The sequence below is a fragment of the Crocodylus porosus genome, unplaced genomic scaffold (assembly GCF_001723895.1).
Source record: "Crocodylus porosus isolate Cpor-Errol unplaced genomic scaffold, CroPor_comp1, whole genome shotgun sequence".
Classification (NCBI taxonomy): domain Eukaryota; kingdom Metazoa; phylum Chordata; order Crocodylia; family Crocodylidae; genus Crocodylus; species Crocodylus porosus.
The window spans coordinates 9,951,541-9,969,476 of record NW_017728916.1 but is presented as its reverse complement, the minus strand read 5'-3'; the positions used below and the strand labels follow the sequence as shown (position 1 = coordinate 9,969,476).

General features: G+C 42.1%; 1 protein-coding gene across 4 annotated transcripts in view; it reads left to right on the top strand.

Moving 5' to 3' along the window:
• ARHGEF6 (Rac/Cdc42 guanine nucleotide exchange factor 6) overlaps positions 1-17,696 on the top strand; it is a 50,087-nt gene extending 32,391 nt beyond the window's left edge. For 2 of the 4 annotated variants that reach the window (XM_019536431.1, XM_019536430.1), the window contains exons 12-22: positions 120-266; positions 1,509-1,595; positions 2,598-2,676; positions 3,797-3,930; positions 4,270-4,395; positions 7,870-7,890; positions 8,884-8,977; positions 10,018-10,107; positions 11,784-11,883; positions 13,472-13,526; positions 14,143-16,563. In XM_019536431.1, the coding sequence (XP_019391976.1) occupies positions 120-266; positions 1,509-1,595; positions 2,598-2,676; positions 3,797-3,930; positions 4,270-4,395; positions 7,870-7,890; positions 8,884-8,977; positions 10,018-10,107; positions 11,784-11,883; positions 13,472-13,526; positions 14,143-14,283 (1,074 nt within the window). In that variant the 3' untranslated portion in view covers positions 14,284-16,563. Of the gene's footprint in view, positions 1-119; positions 267-1,508; positions 1,596-2,597; positions 2,677-3,796; positions 3,931-4,269; positions 4,396-7,869; positions 7,891-8,883; positions 8,978-10,017; positions 10,108-11,783; positions 11,884-13,471; positions 13,527-14,142; positions 16,564-17,568 lie in introns of those variants that run through there. The other 2 variants (XM_019536433.1, XM_019536432.1) reach the window with 2 other exon arrangements.
• The last annotated feature ends 240 nt before the right edge of the window (positions 17,697-17,936 follow it).

Below are 17,936 nucleotides of genomic sequence, written 5' to 3'. Positions count from 1 at the left end.
CCAACAAACTGATAAGAGCATTGCCAGAAAGCTTTCTTAGCTAGGGCAGAACAGGTTTGATTTTAGAGTTTTTCTGTTCTATTTTTAACCAAATCTTTTCTGCAATATTGGCTTTGCAGTCACAATGCCAGGAGCTGAGGAAGAGGAAACAGCTTGAATTGCAGATCCTTTCAGAATCCATTCAGGGCTGGGAAGGAGAGGATATAAAGTCTATGGGAAATGTAATCTATATGTCCCATGTCATGGTTCAGTGCGGGGGAAGCGAGGTAAGCCCTTCAAATGGCAATAGCCCTTTTTGCTGCATGCTGAAACGTTCAAAGAATTCCCAGGTCCCAAAATCTCTTTATTTCAGGCTTGACTGTGTAGGATACAGAGTAATCTGGCCTCGGTCCACCAGAGCACTAATGCAGCTGCTTAGCTTTAATCACACAAATCAATTGGGCTCCTCATGTACTTAAAGTCAAGCATGTGCTTAATTGTTCACTGGAGTCAGTCTTGAATGCTCAATGCCAAGCTCTCTGGGAGTTGCTTTTCTTGTTCAAGCAGAGATTTTAGCATCATTAAACAACCAGCGTTTTTCATTACTTAGTGTGAAAAAAGAAAGTTTCTTAAATCCACCTATTTGAAATGTTATATCTTTCAGCTCCTAGGCTGAAGGTTAAAGTAACTTCATATGGTGTACAGAATTGCTGTGTGCTGTTTAATAGCTAGCAAGTGCTATTCCAGAGCTGGCTGAATTTGGAAAAGTTCAAAGCAATTCCTGTATTGTAGGACTAAATGTGGTCCTTGTATACACGTCTCTCACTACCATGTGAGAGGAGTTTGCCAGTAGACTCACTAGGCATTTACTGCTTATTACGTGAGCAGCCCCATGACTGTGGGTGGAACTGCTCACACATTATGGTACCTGACCCAGCCAAAACTCTGCACGAGGGAGGACTTTTAGTTTGTAGTGCTTTAGCATAATTTGGGTTGCCCCGTCATAGGCATTCCAAACCACTGAAGCAATTCTTCTGCTGGATTATTTAGAAAAGGAAGTATATTAATATTTTGGAGCCACAGGCACGCAATGCCTAGTGCAATGACTGGAAGTTGGATACATTTTTTTTTACCCTTGCTTTTTAAATAAGAGAGCAAGAACTGATAGCCTTCTTTAATATGTTTTATATTGCATATAATTATGCATGTGTATGGTTTGACATATTTGACAAATATGTTATGAAAGCAACTCTTACTGGTTTTGATTGAGTATTTACTCAGAAAATGGGCATTCTTCACTGCCATCTAAATTAATGCTGAGGAGGATGCATGTATGAGGGTTTGCAACCTCCAAAGAATTAAAATTAGCTTTCAGATAAAAGGCTTGATTCTGGTCCCCTAAAAACCAGTAGGAGCATTACCATTGAGTTCTATTACGTGTGTACTGAGCCCAACGTACTCAGCCCTCTGAGAAAAGTGTCATGCAATGTTAAGTGGGACTTAAGCAAATTCTCATCTTTTCACTTCAGGAGAAAGAAGAGCGGTATTTCTTGTTGTTTTCAAATGTTCTCCTAATGTTATCTGCAAGCCCTCGGATGAGTGGGTTCATTTATCAGGTAAAGGTATTTAATTTTAAGTCATCTGTAATCAGATTCAATCCTCTTGCTTTCTGAAACCTCTCTGTTGTGGTGTTAATACTCCACAGCCAGGAAACAGAGAACTCTAGCACACTGTGCATGCCAGCGTGCTAACTACAAACATTTTTGTCCTTCAGAGTCATTAAACAGTTTCCACAAGGGTACAGGCTCTTGAGTTTAAAAAAAAAATCTGTCTTATGCTTGGATAATCCTCAGCCAGTGTTTTAGTATATGGGCGGTGAATTCTGACAGGCTCTGGAATTTTGCACTCAAATAGAAATTTCAAACTGACTGTCAGTGATGTTAGCCATCTCCATATCAATAATGCCTGGCTAAAATAAGCTTTTAGCTGTGGACTTTCTAATAATTTCCATTATATGAGATGCCTTAAACAATGCATGTACTGGTACTTGCTACATGTCTAAGTGATTGAAGTAATTCTGTTTGGGTCCTATTCCCTTTAACTTACTGGAAACATTAAATCATTCCCAGAAAAGGAAGGATCTTGTGCTAATATCACACCCAAAGCAGACACATACAAGAGTAGTGTAACAGAGATTACAAAGGATTTGTCATTGGTTTTGTTTTCTTAACTGAGATTTAGAATGAGATGAAGTGGACAGTTCCTACAGCAAGATGGGCAGGATGCAGTAGTCTTCCCTAAGAAGCTAATGAAACTGGTGACACTTATCTCCTTTGTAGAAGTGCTTTTGTGAGGAAAAGTGCCACGTCCTGTAAAAAGAGCCAGGTAGTATTAAGTTAACATGGGTGTCCCCTTTGGGGCTAGACCTTTTGGTCTGGTGTGCTAAGAATAGGGACATTTACATCCATAAAACTTGAGAGGAATCTGTTCCTATTTTCTGAATCAGCCTTCAGGGATCATTGATGGCAATTCATGAGAGAGGTGGAATCAACCAGACTGATAGAACATGATTTTGGAGACACATGTAGACTCTGAATTGTTCTCAACCCCTTTTGTAGGGAAAACTGCCATTAACAGGAATGACACTCACAAAATTAGAAGAATGTGAAGGGAATGACCATGCCTTTGAAATCACAGGTGAATACATTTTTCTACATTTCCTGCTGAGGGAAAGGGGGGTGTGCAATGCTTCATTAAGTTCATTAGTGTAAGCAGCACCTGCTGCATAGTAAGTTCCCCACTGCTATTACTTGCATACATTCAGATGCTTTAAACTCTTGTCCTTATGCTACCCCAGTATCTTCTCCCAGTGCTTTCCCTATCAGCGTCTAAGCCCTTCGGGTGTCTTGCTGTCCTGGGTATGCATGGAAGGAATCTATTTGTTGGTTAATCTTCAATGACCAGGCTTTAGGGCTACTTCAAAGATGCATGGAGGGTACAGCCAAGATCTGCTCGCATTGAGAGAGCCCCTAAAAATATCAAGAACCACTTACATGCAGAACCTGTGACACATGTCTTCAAGCCACCATGTTTCTGTGTGTGGAGTTACAGAAGTTGGGGATGAAAGAAGCCCTGAGTAATTCAGTCCAATGCACAGTTGTTTCTCACTATACATTTCTTCGTGTTTTGTCCAATCTAGCTGTAAATGTCTCATGTGCTGGAGACAAGACCCCTGGACAGACCACCCCACAGCCTAATATGTCTCACTGCTGGGGAGCTTTTCTTAATGTTCAGCCTAAAGTTTTCTCTTTCCAAAGTATTCTTCCTTAGCCCAGCTTTGTGTGACACTCACAGTTCTCTCTCTAGCACTGGTGTTTGCAGACTGCCATCATCATCAATTCATCTGCTCTTGCTTAGCACTTTCAGTAATTTCCTGTAGGTTCACTGTTCCAGGTTCTGATCCTTTCTGTTGCTTTTCTCTGAACTCCTTCCTGTTTGCTAATATCTCTCCAGTAACCAAGGGCCCAAAATGGAATATACCACTCCAGGTGTGGTCAGACCAGAGTTGTATACCCAATCCCCCAAACCCACTGAGGCTAGTTGAGAAACCCCCTCTGACTTTAGCTGAGCCTGTCCCAAAACCTGTTTAAAGGACTGTTCCCTTTCTCCTCTCTCATGCCGTGCCTTTGTACTGGCCTTTTTTTGCAGCTACATCGCATGGCAAACTCAGGAAGTTCTTGCTGTCAGAATGAGTTTGGCTTGGCTATTTTCTCTCTCTGCACTATTATAAAGAATCTCATTTAATCCTACAATGCAGGGAACATGATCGAAAGAATCGTGGTGTCCTGTAACAGCAGCCAGGATTTGCACGAATGGCTTGACCATTTGCAAAGGCTGACCAAAGGGACATGCAACACGATATCAAAAACACAGTCGTGGAGTGCTCATTCGGTGAGTGTGGTAGAACATCCCAATCCTTTCTGCATTTCACTGTGCCGCATTATCGACCAGGTTTTCTTGTAGAATATGACTGTAACTAAGCCTCTTACACAGCCTTGCAGTTTTTCATAGAGGTTGTGGTTATGACCCCTCATCATGCTTCTGACTATATAGCTGACGACTGACACTATAGCTACAGAAGTCATTTGTCTTATCTCCATTTCCAATTTTGTTGCAAAGTGAGCTTCTTACGGTAGTTTAGATGGAGAGAGCTCCTGTTTTCCCTGCTCTTGTGCATGTGTTATATGCAATGCTTAACGGCCTTCATTGTCTCACTATCTGTTTTCTCAGTCTTTTAGTTCCACTGGACAGATGCGTGGCCCACTGGAACCACCCAAAATTCTTAAACCCTGGACCTTAAGTTGCCTCCGACCTGCTCCTCCACTCAGGCCATCAGCAGCTCTGAGTTACAAAGAGGTAATCCTTCGCGCAGACAGTAGATTGTGGGGTTTGTGCACAGAATTGCTTTGCATGATAATTCAGGAGAGGGGTTGATTTAATGCCCCTGAATGAATACTGATGTTAAAAAGGACTGCACAGCAAAGACCCCAGTCCTACAAACACTGAGGCATGTGGATGAAACCAGGCAATAAAACCATCTATGTGCTTTAAATTAAGACTGGGGCCAGGTGTTTGCAGGATTGGAGACTCAGTTGCACTGTTTCCAGTGAGCCCACTCTTGCGGTCTTTGTTTAATCACAGCTCTCACTGGGAGCTGCACCTCTGTACCGTGAGGCAGTCTTATGTAATGTGACTGTGTAGCTTAGTAGCTGGAAACATTTGCCTAGGGAAGGACTACAGTGGGATGGAAAACCACCATGTATTTCTATCACATTCCTCCATGCCATATTTTTGGTGACTAGATTACAAATATGTTAGTCACCAGATGACAACGATAAATGCTTTTTACTTCTCTGCAGTAATCCCCTCAAAATACTTCACAAATGTTTAATCTTTTTAGTATCACAGAATATCTGTCAGTCTTATCTCTTGCAAGAAACTTACATTTGGGGTTTAGGTGATACCTGGGAAGTCTGTGGGTGCAACTGCAACACAGTTTGCTTCTCAGATAGCTCTGGTTCTCAGTCCCTGGCTTTAACCACAGGACCATCCTTCCCGATTTCAAAGCAAACATTTTGAATTACTCACTTCAAACATGGGTAATGTTCTCATTAGTAGTAGATGAATCGAGTTCTGAATCACTGATTATTCTTGTGAAAAGGTGTGAACATTACTTCACAGTGCTCAGCATTGTGGCCTGAAGGCCCCCCCAGACAGCCATTCAGTTAGTTACAAACCCCTCCTTTTCCAAGATTGCAATATTCATCAGAACTGAAGCCTAACAGAATGGGAGATGGGTGCTGCCAGATTGGCCTGGTTATGACGAGACGTTTGACATCACTGTGGCAGTTTAGCTGAGAAACTTGTATTTATAAAATGCAGAAGAAATGTTCTTTTGAAGACCAAATTGTTGGTTTTTTAAAATAAATAATAAAAACCCCTTAATCTTTGCATGTTCCCAGCCCCTCACTTAGACTAAATGGTTTCTTTCTTGCATGACAAATAAGAGGCCCTGTTTAGATTTTAACCAAGGAGCAGTCGCTCCTGTACAACAATAAAATATCTTTTTTAAAAGGCCAAAAACACACCGATTGACTAATGTAGTCAATGACATCATGGCCTTCCATGCCTCTTTCTCAGGTATGGTTATCCCTGGATAACTCTGAATGCCGAGCATAAGTTAGATATTGGCTTAGAAAACCAATCCAGGCTTCTCCGGAATAGACTTTATCAATGGTGATGCCACAGGAATGCAATACGAGAATGACTTTGGTTGCGCTGGTCCTCCGGGCTTGTATGCTATGGAGGTTTCCCAACAAGCAGGAGATCAGGCTGTGGTGACATTACAATGCACAACATGGGCATCAGCAGCCCTCTGCCTGCCGAGGGCAACTTTCTGGTTGCAATTCCCACTCACACCCGGCACACCTTAATTGAAAAAGTGCAAGGAAAGCATGTGCTCACTGAAAATGGCCAGGTTAACAGCGAAACTTGATTAAATGCTGAGGGAGCAGGCACAGCAAAGCTGCCCAACCTGTATGCCTCAAACTTATTCTGGCAGGACTAGGCCTATGACCGTGAGCCGTTAAGTCTTTGTGTCTTTTCAGCATAGGCCTGGTGCAAACGTGGCTGGCAACAGCATCAGGTGTAGAGGCAGTGCTTGTGAAGTGCACCCTTATTCTCTGGCAACTGGTCATCCTCCCCCATCCCAGCATACAGCTTTAAAAAAAATGTTGGTGTCTCCTGTCTTTTGCTAATTGAAATCCAATTACAAGCAAAAGCTGAACCAGGTGTGACTCACATCTGTAACATGCCAACTGGTCAGGTTCTTTTGACTGAGACTGAAGGAGGGCAGGGGGCATGGAAGAGGAGGAGAGGAGTAAAGTTAGGGAATACAAAGTGTTGCCTGTCTTTGAAGTGATTGGTTACAACTGTCTAAATCCAAATGAATTTGTATGATGACAGTGCCAGATGGAGATGTTCACACGTGCACATGCATTTGAACCCAGAATTTGGCTCTCTTTTTGAATGCCTAATGTTTTAAAACACGGGATACCGGACTCAGAGTCTATGAGTCTAGTTCCTAGCTCCTGCACTTACCTGGCAGGTGACAAAATAGCTTTTAAATTATAGGCACAAGCATGTGGTGGCCGAATACAGATAGGAGATGAATTCATTTATTTAAACAAGCTGCATTTCAGCCACCCTTTCCCTCTTCTCTCAAGTCCAGTCAGTTCAGTCACAAAGTTAAGCAGAATTGCTATTTCTATGAAATTTTTTTAAACTAGTGCCAAGCAGAGTAAATCAAGTATGAAACTAGGATAACAACTCAGACTAGGTTAGGTTTCTGTTCAAAGATGCATTGCATGAATTCAAATTTCTCTCAAGAGCATGAGTCTGCCATTGAAAGAAATCAGTTATTTTCCAGGTAGGGTGGGGTATGGGTTTGATGAAAAGACCGGAGATTTTGAGACATCCAGTGATATATCAGTTGGCTTCTGGTAGCAAAAGACAGAATTTCACAGGTTTGTGTGTTTTTTCTCGTATCTAACTGTATTCAGGAAACCCCAGAACACTGCTTACGTGCTGTGTACCTCTGTTGTCATTTCCATTCAAATTGGGTCATTTTTCCTGTTCAGTGTCTAGTCATCATTTGAAATTACAGAGGAGGTGCCCCTTGGTAAAATTGTATGTCTGGATTGGGGTTACTGGGGTGTGAGGACTGGCATACTTTTCCTAGTTCAAAAAATTACCTGCCTTGAATCACTTGTAAGATTAATTACATCAGTACATTTCTGAGCAAAAGTTGTACCTCTCTGCGTACAACTGGGGAAAGAATCTGGGCTGAAATAAAACCTGCGTCACACAAGTTCTCAGGATCTTACCTTACAAAACCATTTGTAATGGGACCCATTTGTGTAAATGCAGCCCCCAGGACTTCCTCCATGAAACCGGCTGAGCTATCAGGGAACACCTTCAAGCAGGTTACCAGGCCAGGAAACCAACTTGCTAATCCTCAAAATCCAACTAACCAATGAGGCATGATCTCTTTTTTGCTCTCTTAAGCATACAGTCCTGCTTGCCACCTTTTTCACAATTAATTTTTTTTTTTAACAGTCACAGTTTTGCATGTAATTCTGCTCTTTTTGGGTCTCTTGCATGTTGATATTGCTCTAAAACTGGTATAGAGGGGGTGCCCATCCTTGTAGCACATATCTTGCAATGCTAACATTAAAATGTGTTTTAGAATGATAGATTTAAATGGATTTGGTCAATAAAACTATCAACTTCTCACCACTCATCTTCTCTTTCTTTACATATTCATTGTAGAGGATGTCTTATATCTTAAAGGTAAGGGTAGATACATGTCTTTGGCTTATCGTGAAATAAAATACTTGTCCTGTGTCTCTTAGCTGATTTTTTTTTTCCCTGATTGCTTTTTCCTGACTGCTAGTAATCTTTAGCGTGAGTCCCTTCTGATGGCTAAATAGATTTAAAAAAAAACTCAGAAAAATATTTGATCCTATGACACTAACACTGTACTGCATGAAAAGCATGAATGACACTCTTACTTTACCCCATAATATTTACATTGCATGTAAACTTTTAATATGCAAGTGCTTTCACACTTTGTAAGAATAATTTAACTTAGTAAAAGAAGTAAAATCTGTTTCTTACTTTTACAATGCTAGGCACTAACTCTGTGTGTTATATGTTCTGTGTATATGTATGGGGGGGTCAGTATGTTCAGACACACCCATGAGTAGTGTGTGCGCATTAAAAACAGCGTGTCATTGATAATACATTCTAATTGAAGAAGAATGAAATTGCGTATCACTCGCATAGTTCTGTAGAGAATGCTTACAGCAGTGAACTTAAAAGGTGATCTCACTGTATTTTAGCACAGTGGTTTTCAACCATTTTTCATTTGTGAACCCCCCAAAAATATGAATGGAAATTTCAGATGGAAGTGTCAGACCCCTTTGAATTGTAAGTTTAGGTATTCACATACTTCTAACTGATCATAGTTATTGTTTGTGGACCCCTCAGGCACAGTCTGCAGATCCCCAGTTCTGTGGACCACAGGTTGAAAACTACTGTTTTAGCAGATTGTGCTTCTCTCCAAAGGGTTTTGTCACGCCGTGTTTCAGTTGCTATGACCAGGTGCAGCTCATCCAGACATAATGCAGGGATAAAGCTGAATGTTGTTAGTTTTCCCTGATGTTGACTGTGTGCCTCCTAGCCTTCTGTGTACAGCATTAACATAATGAGCTGTGTTCAGAGAAGCTCTGTCATTTCAGCTACCGTTGACTCTTACCTAAAAGAAACATCTGTTTTTTATAGGATTCCAGCAAGAGTCCAAAGACAATGAAGAAGTTTCTCCCAAAAAGGAAAACTGAGAGAAAAGCATCTGATGAGGAGTTTGTCATCAGAAAAAGTATGTTTTTCTTCTCTGGCACTGGTTTCTGTCTGCCCAATAAGCCACCCAAAAGTCAGCAATCAAAACAGAGTGACTGAATAAATCATTAATCTTGGGAGGCTCCCCACCATGCCAAACACAGCTGCCATGCAGCTTAGTTTGGTGGGCCCTTCTGGGAATTCTTAGTATTTAACTCAATAAAGTTAAGAATGATTTTATATCACAAAAGTATTGTGAGGTAGCTGGGCAAGTTGTTTTCATTATTCAGGGAGGGATATGGTGCAGAAACCATAATCCTCAAAACTATCTTAAAGTCTAATTTCAATCTATGTGATATATGCGTGCTTGCCTGGGATATTGTGGATCCATATGGTCCAAGGCAAGACAAATCTTTCTCTGCCAATGGGTCCAACTCTGGAGTTAACATCCAGAGTTCTCACATGTGCACATAGCCAAAACTGTACGTTGCAACTCAGGGAAGTCCAGATAGGGCGCTGTTATTGATTTTCATATGGAAGGGACCTAGTGACTGGTGATGGGCAACAGTGTAAAACTTTGCAATAGATAAGTGGTTTGTCCAGGGAGAGGCAGTGTCTGAGTCGGGGTTAGACACTTCCTGACTCCACTACTGTTCTGCAGCTGCTGCATCACCCTTCTTTCTAAGAAGCTAGCAGGGGGGTATTACGCCTGCACTTTCTTAGCAAGTATGTTTATTTTCCCTTTAAATCCATCATATCATAAGTAAGTTCCTACCTGCCTATTCTTACGGCCTTCTCTCTAGTTGGTCTTTGCTGTTCAACTTCCCCATCCTTCCTTAGTCAGACCTGTGCTGTGATAGTACCTCTTAGTCAGTTAGGACCATACCACTTAACCAGCCAGTCTCCGTGATACAGTACAAAGCTCTCCCTCCCCAATATTATCTTTGCACCTTTGCCAGACAGACATCTGTCATAAAAGCAAGGTTCTGTTCTTAGTTAATTTGTCTCAGGGTGGTTGAGAGGGGAAGATGCCAAAGTATCCTGCTGTTAATAATGGCCAATGTTTGTAATGGTTTGCAGGTACAGCTGCATTGGAAGAAGATGCACAGATTCTGAAAGTCATTGAGGCATACTGCACTGGTGCAGGCTTTCAGCAAACTCTTGGTTCAGGTGGGCACACAGATGTAGTGCTTAATTCATGATGTATTCAAAACGATGATAACCTCTTAGGAAAAACAGATTGTTGCATCATAGAGCAATAAGAATGGGGCTAAGAAGCCGTGTCGTGTTTATCTTTAAGATAAGGAAGCTGCAGATACCTAGTGGTTTATTTTGCCATTGTTTTTCTTCTAAACACAGAGAATGAGCAAGTAGGAGGTTAGATGAGACCCAGTTACTTCACCAGCAAGGTGAAGTTGTTAGGAATTAAACAAACCTAGTTATTGCCTGTGGCTGTGAGCATAAAACATTGATGCTAATCTCAGACTGCAGATAGCTTTAGAAAGGAAGCATGAATATTATCTCTTGATCAGCTTCATATTTAAAAACGAGCTGCTTCATAAGAACCCAACTATCTAACATCTTCTTAAACTCTGGAAATATTTACCGGTGCTGGTGAGATATAGCCTCGGTTGATAGTTCACTGATTTAATTTCACATTAAAAAATGAGGGACCATACAACATGTATCTTCTAATAGGTCTTAACCCTTAACAAATGACTTCATTTATCAAGTAGCTTCAGATAGCTGACAGTGATCTGTGTATTTGCTGTCTTAGTATTTTAGCCCTATTCAGCAAAACTCATAAGCTTCCACTTAAGCATGTGCTCTAAGTTATGTCCATCCCTATCAAGGAAAACACGCATAACACATTCTAAATCAGTGGGACTTAAGTGCTTCAGTGTAAGCACTTGTTTTGGTGCTTTGTTAAGTCAGAGTATTGGTTGATGTTTGCCTTAGTGTTAGTATTTCCTGTACTTAGAAGCACTCAAACAATGCAAGTTTTAAGGGTGCTGTTAATGCATGGTAGTACAGATGTGGGCATCATGATGTTGGAGAGGATGAGGATGGCAGTCTAGCAGAGACCCTCTGCTACAATAATAATGAATGGAGGCCTGGCTCTGCACCCTCCCTCTGAAGTTATGCTCCTGTATTCACAGTGGTCATGCTGAAACCAGGCCACCACTAAGGCTTAAATTCCTAGATAGGTCGAGGGAGACTTGTAATTAATGGCATTTGAAACACCCTCCAGGTAGGGCCCATGCACATTCTATTAGGACTCTGCCTGGAGCTTCTGTGTGTGCTGCTATAATGTAAAGACTAATGCAGAGCTGTTCCACTTTTAAGTGGCCAAGGGCCACACACTCCCAGGCCACATTCATGGGGGTAACATGTTACACAGGCCAAACTAGCAGAAGCCACAGGTGCCCCATCTCACCCTCCAGCTCTCCCACTGTAACATATCACACAGAGGTCCCAGGTGTCGTCTGTGCTGTGCCACACTGCATTGCCCCCTGAAGTAGGGGTAGAAAGTGGAGCCAAGAGATCCTGGCTGCTAACATGCAGCCAGAGCAATGTGGGGAACAGTGGCTGGGTGGGAGCCTGGGACCACAAATGAACCCCTGTGGGGGCCACTCCAAGCTGCCAGTTGGACATCCCTGGACTTAAGCAACAACGAGGATGATGATGATTGTCAGGAAGTAACACAAGGGGAGCCCACTTCTGGTCCCTGCCACAGAGGTATGTTTGACACAGAGTAGGGTGCACCAGACCAGAGTTTGACTAAATGGGGTTAGTTGCCGAAGAAAGTTCCTGTTTCCTTCTGTGATTGGTACCTGTTGTTGTAGGGTCCCGTAAGGACTCCATCCCCCAGGTATTACTTCCCGAGGAAGAGAAAATTATTGTGGAGGAAACAAGAAGCAATGGTCAGACTGTCACCGAAGAAAAGTAAGTAGGCAGATCATCTGCTTTGTGGCTTCCCCTTCTGTGCCTTTATGCTTCAGAATTTTTCAGTGAACTCTAGTGTGTTTGTGGTCAGATCTTAAAAACCAACAAGACTTTTCTTCTCTGCATGGGCATGAATGGAAGGACATAGATGGTCAGCATGTCCCTGCCATGGGTTTCTCCACTCGCTGGGAGTTTGGGGTGTACAAGGAATGCAAGGGTGCATTTTAATTTGTATTTAGCATCTTTTCATTCCAACTTTGGAGGCAAGATTCCCAGGTGGTGTAAACTGGGCCTCCTTTCACTGTAGTCAGCTGGAGCTAGGTCCTCTGATAGTGTAAGTCAGTACTGCTCTCCTGGGGACTATGTTGGTTTATACCAGCTTGGGTCCTGGACTTGGATTTTTAACTGCACCAGGTAAAATAAACCGTTCTTAAACTGTAGGTTGTTGATATGTACAGTCATTACTTTTCCTTCCAAGCCTTCATTTTTGTCATCCATGCGTGCTCTGCGTATCTGTATCAGACCAACTGTAGATGTTTCCTCAGCCTGATGAAAGGTGTTTGTGCCTGAAAGCTTGCAAAGAAGATTTTTTTTCAACTATTTGAGTTGGTCTAATAAAATATATCAGATTTACCCAAAGAACCTTGTCTGCCTGTGCATCCTACAAATTTAAATGTCTGACATGTCTGAGACCCAGAGCAGGATACACAGCATCTTTCCACTAGTGTAATCTGCCTTTATGCTAATGTAAACAAAGAGCAGACCCAGGGCATAAGCCGCTATGCCAGAATAACTTCATAGAAACTGGAGTTGAGTTATCTCAGGAAGAACCTGTAAAACTATGCCAGTATAGGTGTCATATGTCCTCTTCTGTCCTGGCAGAGACATTTCTTCAATGCAAGCAAGCTCTTTACTGCCTCTCCCTCCACTTAGTCACAAGATACTGTAGTATTGCCTACTTCAGCAGCTAACCCAGGAGAGCTGTCTTTCCATCTGCTCTGGTCACCAGTGTAATTTACATTACTATACAAAAGTGATATGTGTTTGATCAATGTTACCACATCCGGCATCCAGGTCCCTAGATGAATACATGTTCTGGTAACTTTCTAATCTAGCCGGTGCATTCTTTATACAGTTTGTTTTTAACCATGTAACCACAAGGTATAAAGTTTGCATTATGAACACGACCTGGATGCTTAATTTTTAATCTATCTATAATTTTTAGTTACAGTGGCGTAAACAAAGCAGTCACAGCCACTTAATTATGTGAGCGCATAAGCTCTTTCCAAATGTTGAAAAATGGGACTTTCGTATGCTCCTCAACTGCAACTCCAGAGCGCGATCTTATGGACACGTGTTAGTAGCACCTTAGAATGGGCCTCAGCACTGAAATATTGGCAAAAACATAACCTAAACAGCAGTAATGGCACTGCAGACTGAGGAAGCATGAGATAAATTGCAAACTGAAAGTACGTGCCCACCTCATTTCTTTCTGTACTAAAAAAAAAAAAAAACAAAGCAAACCCTCATGCTATACTGAGATAAAGAGCTGCATAGTAGCAGATCAACTATCTGCTTTATTTTCTAGGAGCCTCGTAGACACTGTTTACGCACTGAAGGATGAAGTCAAAGAGTTAAAGCAGGTAACTAACACACTTCTGCATGAGCTGTCAGTAAGTTAACCTGAAGTCGGTAAAGAGGAGTGGTTAAGTAGGGCATCTTGCTGCGCGAGCATTTTATGCTCTGACTTATCCGTGTTCAGGACGAATGTCATGCAGATCAAGGGTTTGAGCCTACAGCTGCTCAAGGGGTGAAATTCCCAGTAAAGTAAGTGGGATTGTAGTGGAGTTGCAGGTGCGCTTCCCTTTTTTGCAACATTAAATGGAGAATATATACAAAGCCAGAGGCTCAGTCCAACTATGCTGGCTTTTTAACAGTACTTTTTAACCTCTAGGGATGTCACTCATCCTTTTGTAGGAACATGATAAACAAATGTAAAAATTAATTTCTGCTGAGAGTGAAAGGAAAAGCTTCCCTTCTTCCCACCCCTGACCCCAGTTCTGGATCTTGGAGATCCCACTGCAGAACAGTGGGTGACCAGTGATGAAATAGGACTTCCACAAGGCCCTGCCTGAATTCCCATTGTCAACTGACAGTGAGGTTAGAACCAGTCTGGTTCAAGGCCTTCATTTATTCCATATCACAAGAGTGCTGGTGTCTTTGAAAACCAACGCCCATCTCCTCCTTCCCACACTGCAGGAAAACAAAAGAATGAAACAGTGTTTGGAAGAAGAGCTGAAGTCCAGGAAAGATTTAGAGAAGCTGGTTCGAAGGCTCCTGAAACAAGCAGATGAATGTGCCAGGGAAGAGGTGGGGCGCAAGTCATCTGTCCTGGCCTGAACACTGAGCAAAACTGTCGGTGGTTTTTTGTGACCTCAGGTGTTCTTTGGAAGCAGAACTGGATGCTTTGCCTCTTCTTGCTACTTATTTTGGGGTGTTTTTGTTATGAAGACAGGAGGCGGGAGTGAAAAACAGGTTGTTTTTTTTGTCCCATTCAATAAGGAAATCATACATACCACAAACAAGTAAACAGTCACAGCTAAAATGGTCAGCAAGTGGTCTATGAGACACAAGTCATCTGCAGCAACTAATACCTCATTGCACCTGCTACTGGGAGCGAATGCAAACTCTGTTAATGATTGCTAGTCCAAAGAGGGTTGGCAGTAGTTTCCTACTGAGGAAATTCAAGCACTTTTTTATGCTTTCATTTTTATTCTTTTTAAAGCACCCGGTACCTAATTTATTGAATAGAAGGGTTAGTGAGTTGGGTAAAAATCAAAAAAGCTATGAGCACTTCTGTTCTGAGAGTCAAAAATGAAAGTTTTTCCCATCCAAATATTTTCCCTCTATTAGTTGTTTGTAGTGAACTCAAGCCCAGTAGTACTGTGGTTCCCACGTGGCCTTTATACAAATTAAAATGTGCAATTAACATTATGACATTTCTAATTCAACTCCTTGGCACAGTACGATCTGGAGTGTCTGTCATCAGTGCATTCAGAAGTTGCACTGGACAGTACTGCCTCCTAGCAGGCAACAGTTAACACAGGGGTTATCCATTGTGTTGCCCATACTCCTTTTTCTGATGCATGCCTTCTAATTCTTTAGTCCTGTTACATTTTTGCTTCCTTAGTGTCCATGTATTGTATAAGTTCTGTATTTTCCCAGTGCTTTTACCTTGCAGTACATGCCTCTCTATATGCAATGCAGACTCTGCTTGACAATGATTTGCTTGAGGTTTTTTTTACATTAGGAATAGTTCCTTCTCCTTAGTTAGGAAATCAAGCAGTGGCCACATGGACAAGAGCTTGGACAAGAGCTGGAATGGTAACCCATCTCCTTGCATGAAAAAACATGTAAAATTCTTACAAATAACTGTTACAGACACAAGCTAAATGCAGTGGATTACACAGCATATGTGTACCAAAAGTCTATGTCCTGCATTTCCATCTGGCCCTGGATTACCTTACTCTTGTTACATATGCTCTTCCTTTTTCTTAGTCATATACCATTTAAACTTTTTAACAGAGAGTCTGGACTACGGTTACTCTTATTAATATCAGGTGATGGTGAGCTCCCAAGATATGCAGATGTATCACGGACCGTTATGTAGCCATGTTGTTAAGTTCTTCATGCAAGAAATATCCCTGGCAATAACTGTAAGTCCCCCTATTGCCATTAGAGTTCAGCCAGGGAGGGGTAGATCAGGCAAGAGAGCTGGATTCTGGGAACATGGCAAAGCCTGTGCAAATGGGATTGTGTTTAATTCTAGGTACATGGACTTAGACCTTGCTCGCCCTGGCTAGCACTCTCTGTCTCTATCCCAAGTCCGTGGTAGTATGCAGTCTCCAGAGCTACCTGCTAAATGGCCGTTCTCTGAATTTGTGCACGTGGAGCAAAGCCCTAATTCAGCTGACCACTGGCCATGGCAAGCTGTCCACCACGCGCTTACTTGCAAAGGGCAGAGATTTGAAATTTGGCATGTGGCTGCATGCCATGGAGCTGGCGCAGCCAGTTTTCCAGCATCGTCCCTCTACCGAGCCAGCGATCTTGCGGGGAAGGCAATAGTCTCACCTTTGTTCCTGCAGTAGCCGCACAGTGTATGCTGTTTTGCTGGCATGCACATATGCATATATGCCCAAGCAATCGTGACATGTAGCCAGTGAAAGAAATAAATGTCAGCAATTTATAGTCCTGCACCAAGGATAGAAGTATATCCACCAGGTTAGCGAGTTAATTTGAAACCCATGCTGTGTACATATGCATGTTTATAAGACTTTTAATACAATGGGAGACACGCTGGTACATTTTGGAACAGGCACATGTACGGAGCGTTACAAGCCAAAAAAAAGTCAATGAATAAAGGAAAAGAAGCCATGTCAAACTGATAGCAGTGTTTCCATATTTACTTTGTTTACAATACTCTGTAAATATGTTCCAGTTTGTCTGTTGTTAGATGGATGCTCTGTGTCCGCTGCCTTCCAATTTATCTTTTGTCATGTTGGTTTATTTACTGTTCCTACTTATGCAAGTTCAATTTTTCTAACATGTTTTTATTTTGAACAGTTTTTTAAGTGACATTTTCAACAAATAAAGGAAGATGAAAATTGCTTCTTAGCTACATTTACTGATTCCTTTTGTCTCCAGCTCACAGCTCCACCGGGAGTTGAATCCACAGAGTGTATCACGTGCCCAGGGACCTTTTAAATGATGGTACCTGGCTCAGAGGCCACACTGGTCCTGAACAAGTGCCCAAGGCAGCACCAATGTCAGAATAAGGAAAAACTTTGCTATTTGGAATAGCAGCATAGCATACAGGCTTTTCGTATCTCCCGATACAAGTGGATTTTAACAAAAATCCTGCCATAGTGTCATCCAGAGGGGGTCAATATGTTTCCCTCAGGCTCTATGGGGACTATAGGCTAATTTCTTTCCTACATCCAGCTTTTGATGGGTTCAGTGCATGTAGGGGTAGAGTGCTGTCAGGGAGCAGGCTACAACTCCCTGATCCAGGTTGAAACAGGTTGGAGGCTCTGTGGTCTCTGGCAGCGAGCCCCCTCTCTCCTCCCTGTGCTGGAGATACAGGGCAAGAGCTTGTTCAGGTAATTGTATGCTCATGGTGGAAGGGAGGTGGAATGTCCTAGCACCAGGGCTGAGCTTCCCACTTTACAGATCAGGAATTATGGTGCAGCAAAGCTAAATAACTGGCCCAAGGTCACAAGGGCAGTCTGGCAGAACAAGGACTTGAATCCAGGTCTCCAAGTCCTACACTTGTGCTCTAGTCCCTGGACTAGCCTTCGTCTCCATTACTTTGTTCACAAATTATTTGACACAAATCTGTTGTCATTTATTTATGCAAACCTTTGCAATGGATACCTGTTATTAAGCCTTCAACCCAGAACACTTCCCAGTGACGAGGGAAACCTTCTCATGACAAATTAAATCTGTGGTGAAACTTTCATTCTCCAAATATTGCCTATTCTGCATATTAATGATCATTATGTGTTTCTAATTAAAGCATTTTATGAAGAAATATACATACTTTCTCATGCAGTCAATTGCCTACGTTATGGTAACTTACTTCCTGCCCTTTGAGAATTTTTTTTTTTGTTGTTGTTGCTTTTTTAGGTGTGGCAACAGGATTTCCTTTGGTCTACCACTTGGACAAGACCTCTTGTGCATGCCTGAATTCTCACTGTATTAGTAAAAGGCATATTGCACTCTTCTAATTAAATCAACCATCATTAAGAAACTAATGATGCTTGCAAGTGTTTTACTGACAGAGTTCAGGTCTGAAGCCAATCTAGTGTCTGAGCATAGCTGTGGAAAGGCAGGAGCTCTTACCTAGCAATAATATGTATGTGTATTCTTTGATAATGCACATCGAGCTTACTCCGAAATCAATGGATGGTTTCCCACTGACTGCAATGAGCTTTTGATCAGCACGGTGCAGTGGAGCAATAATTAGGGAACTGTAAACCACTCTTCCCTGGAGG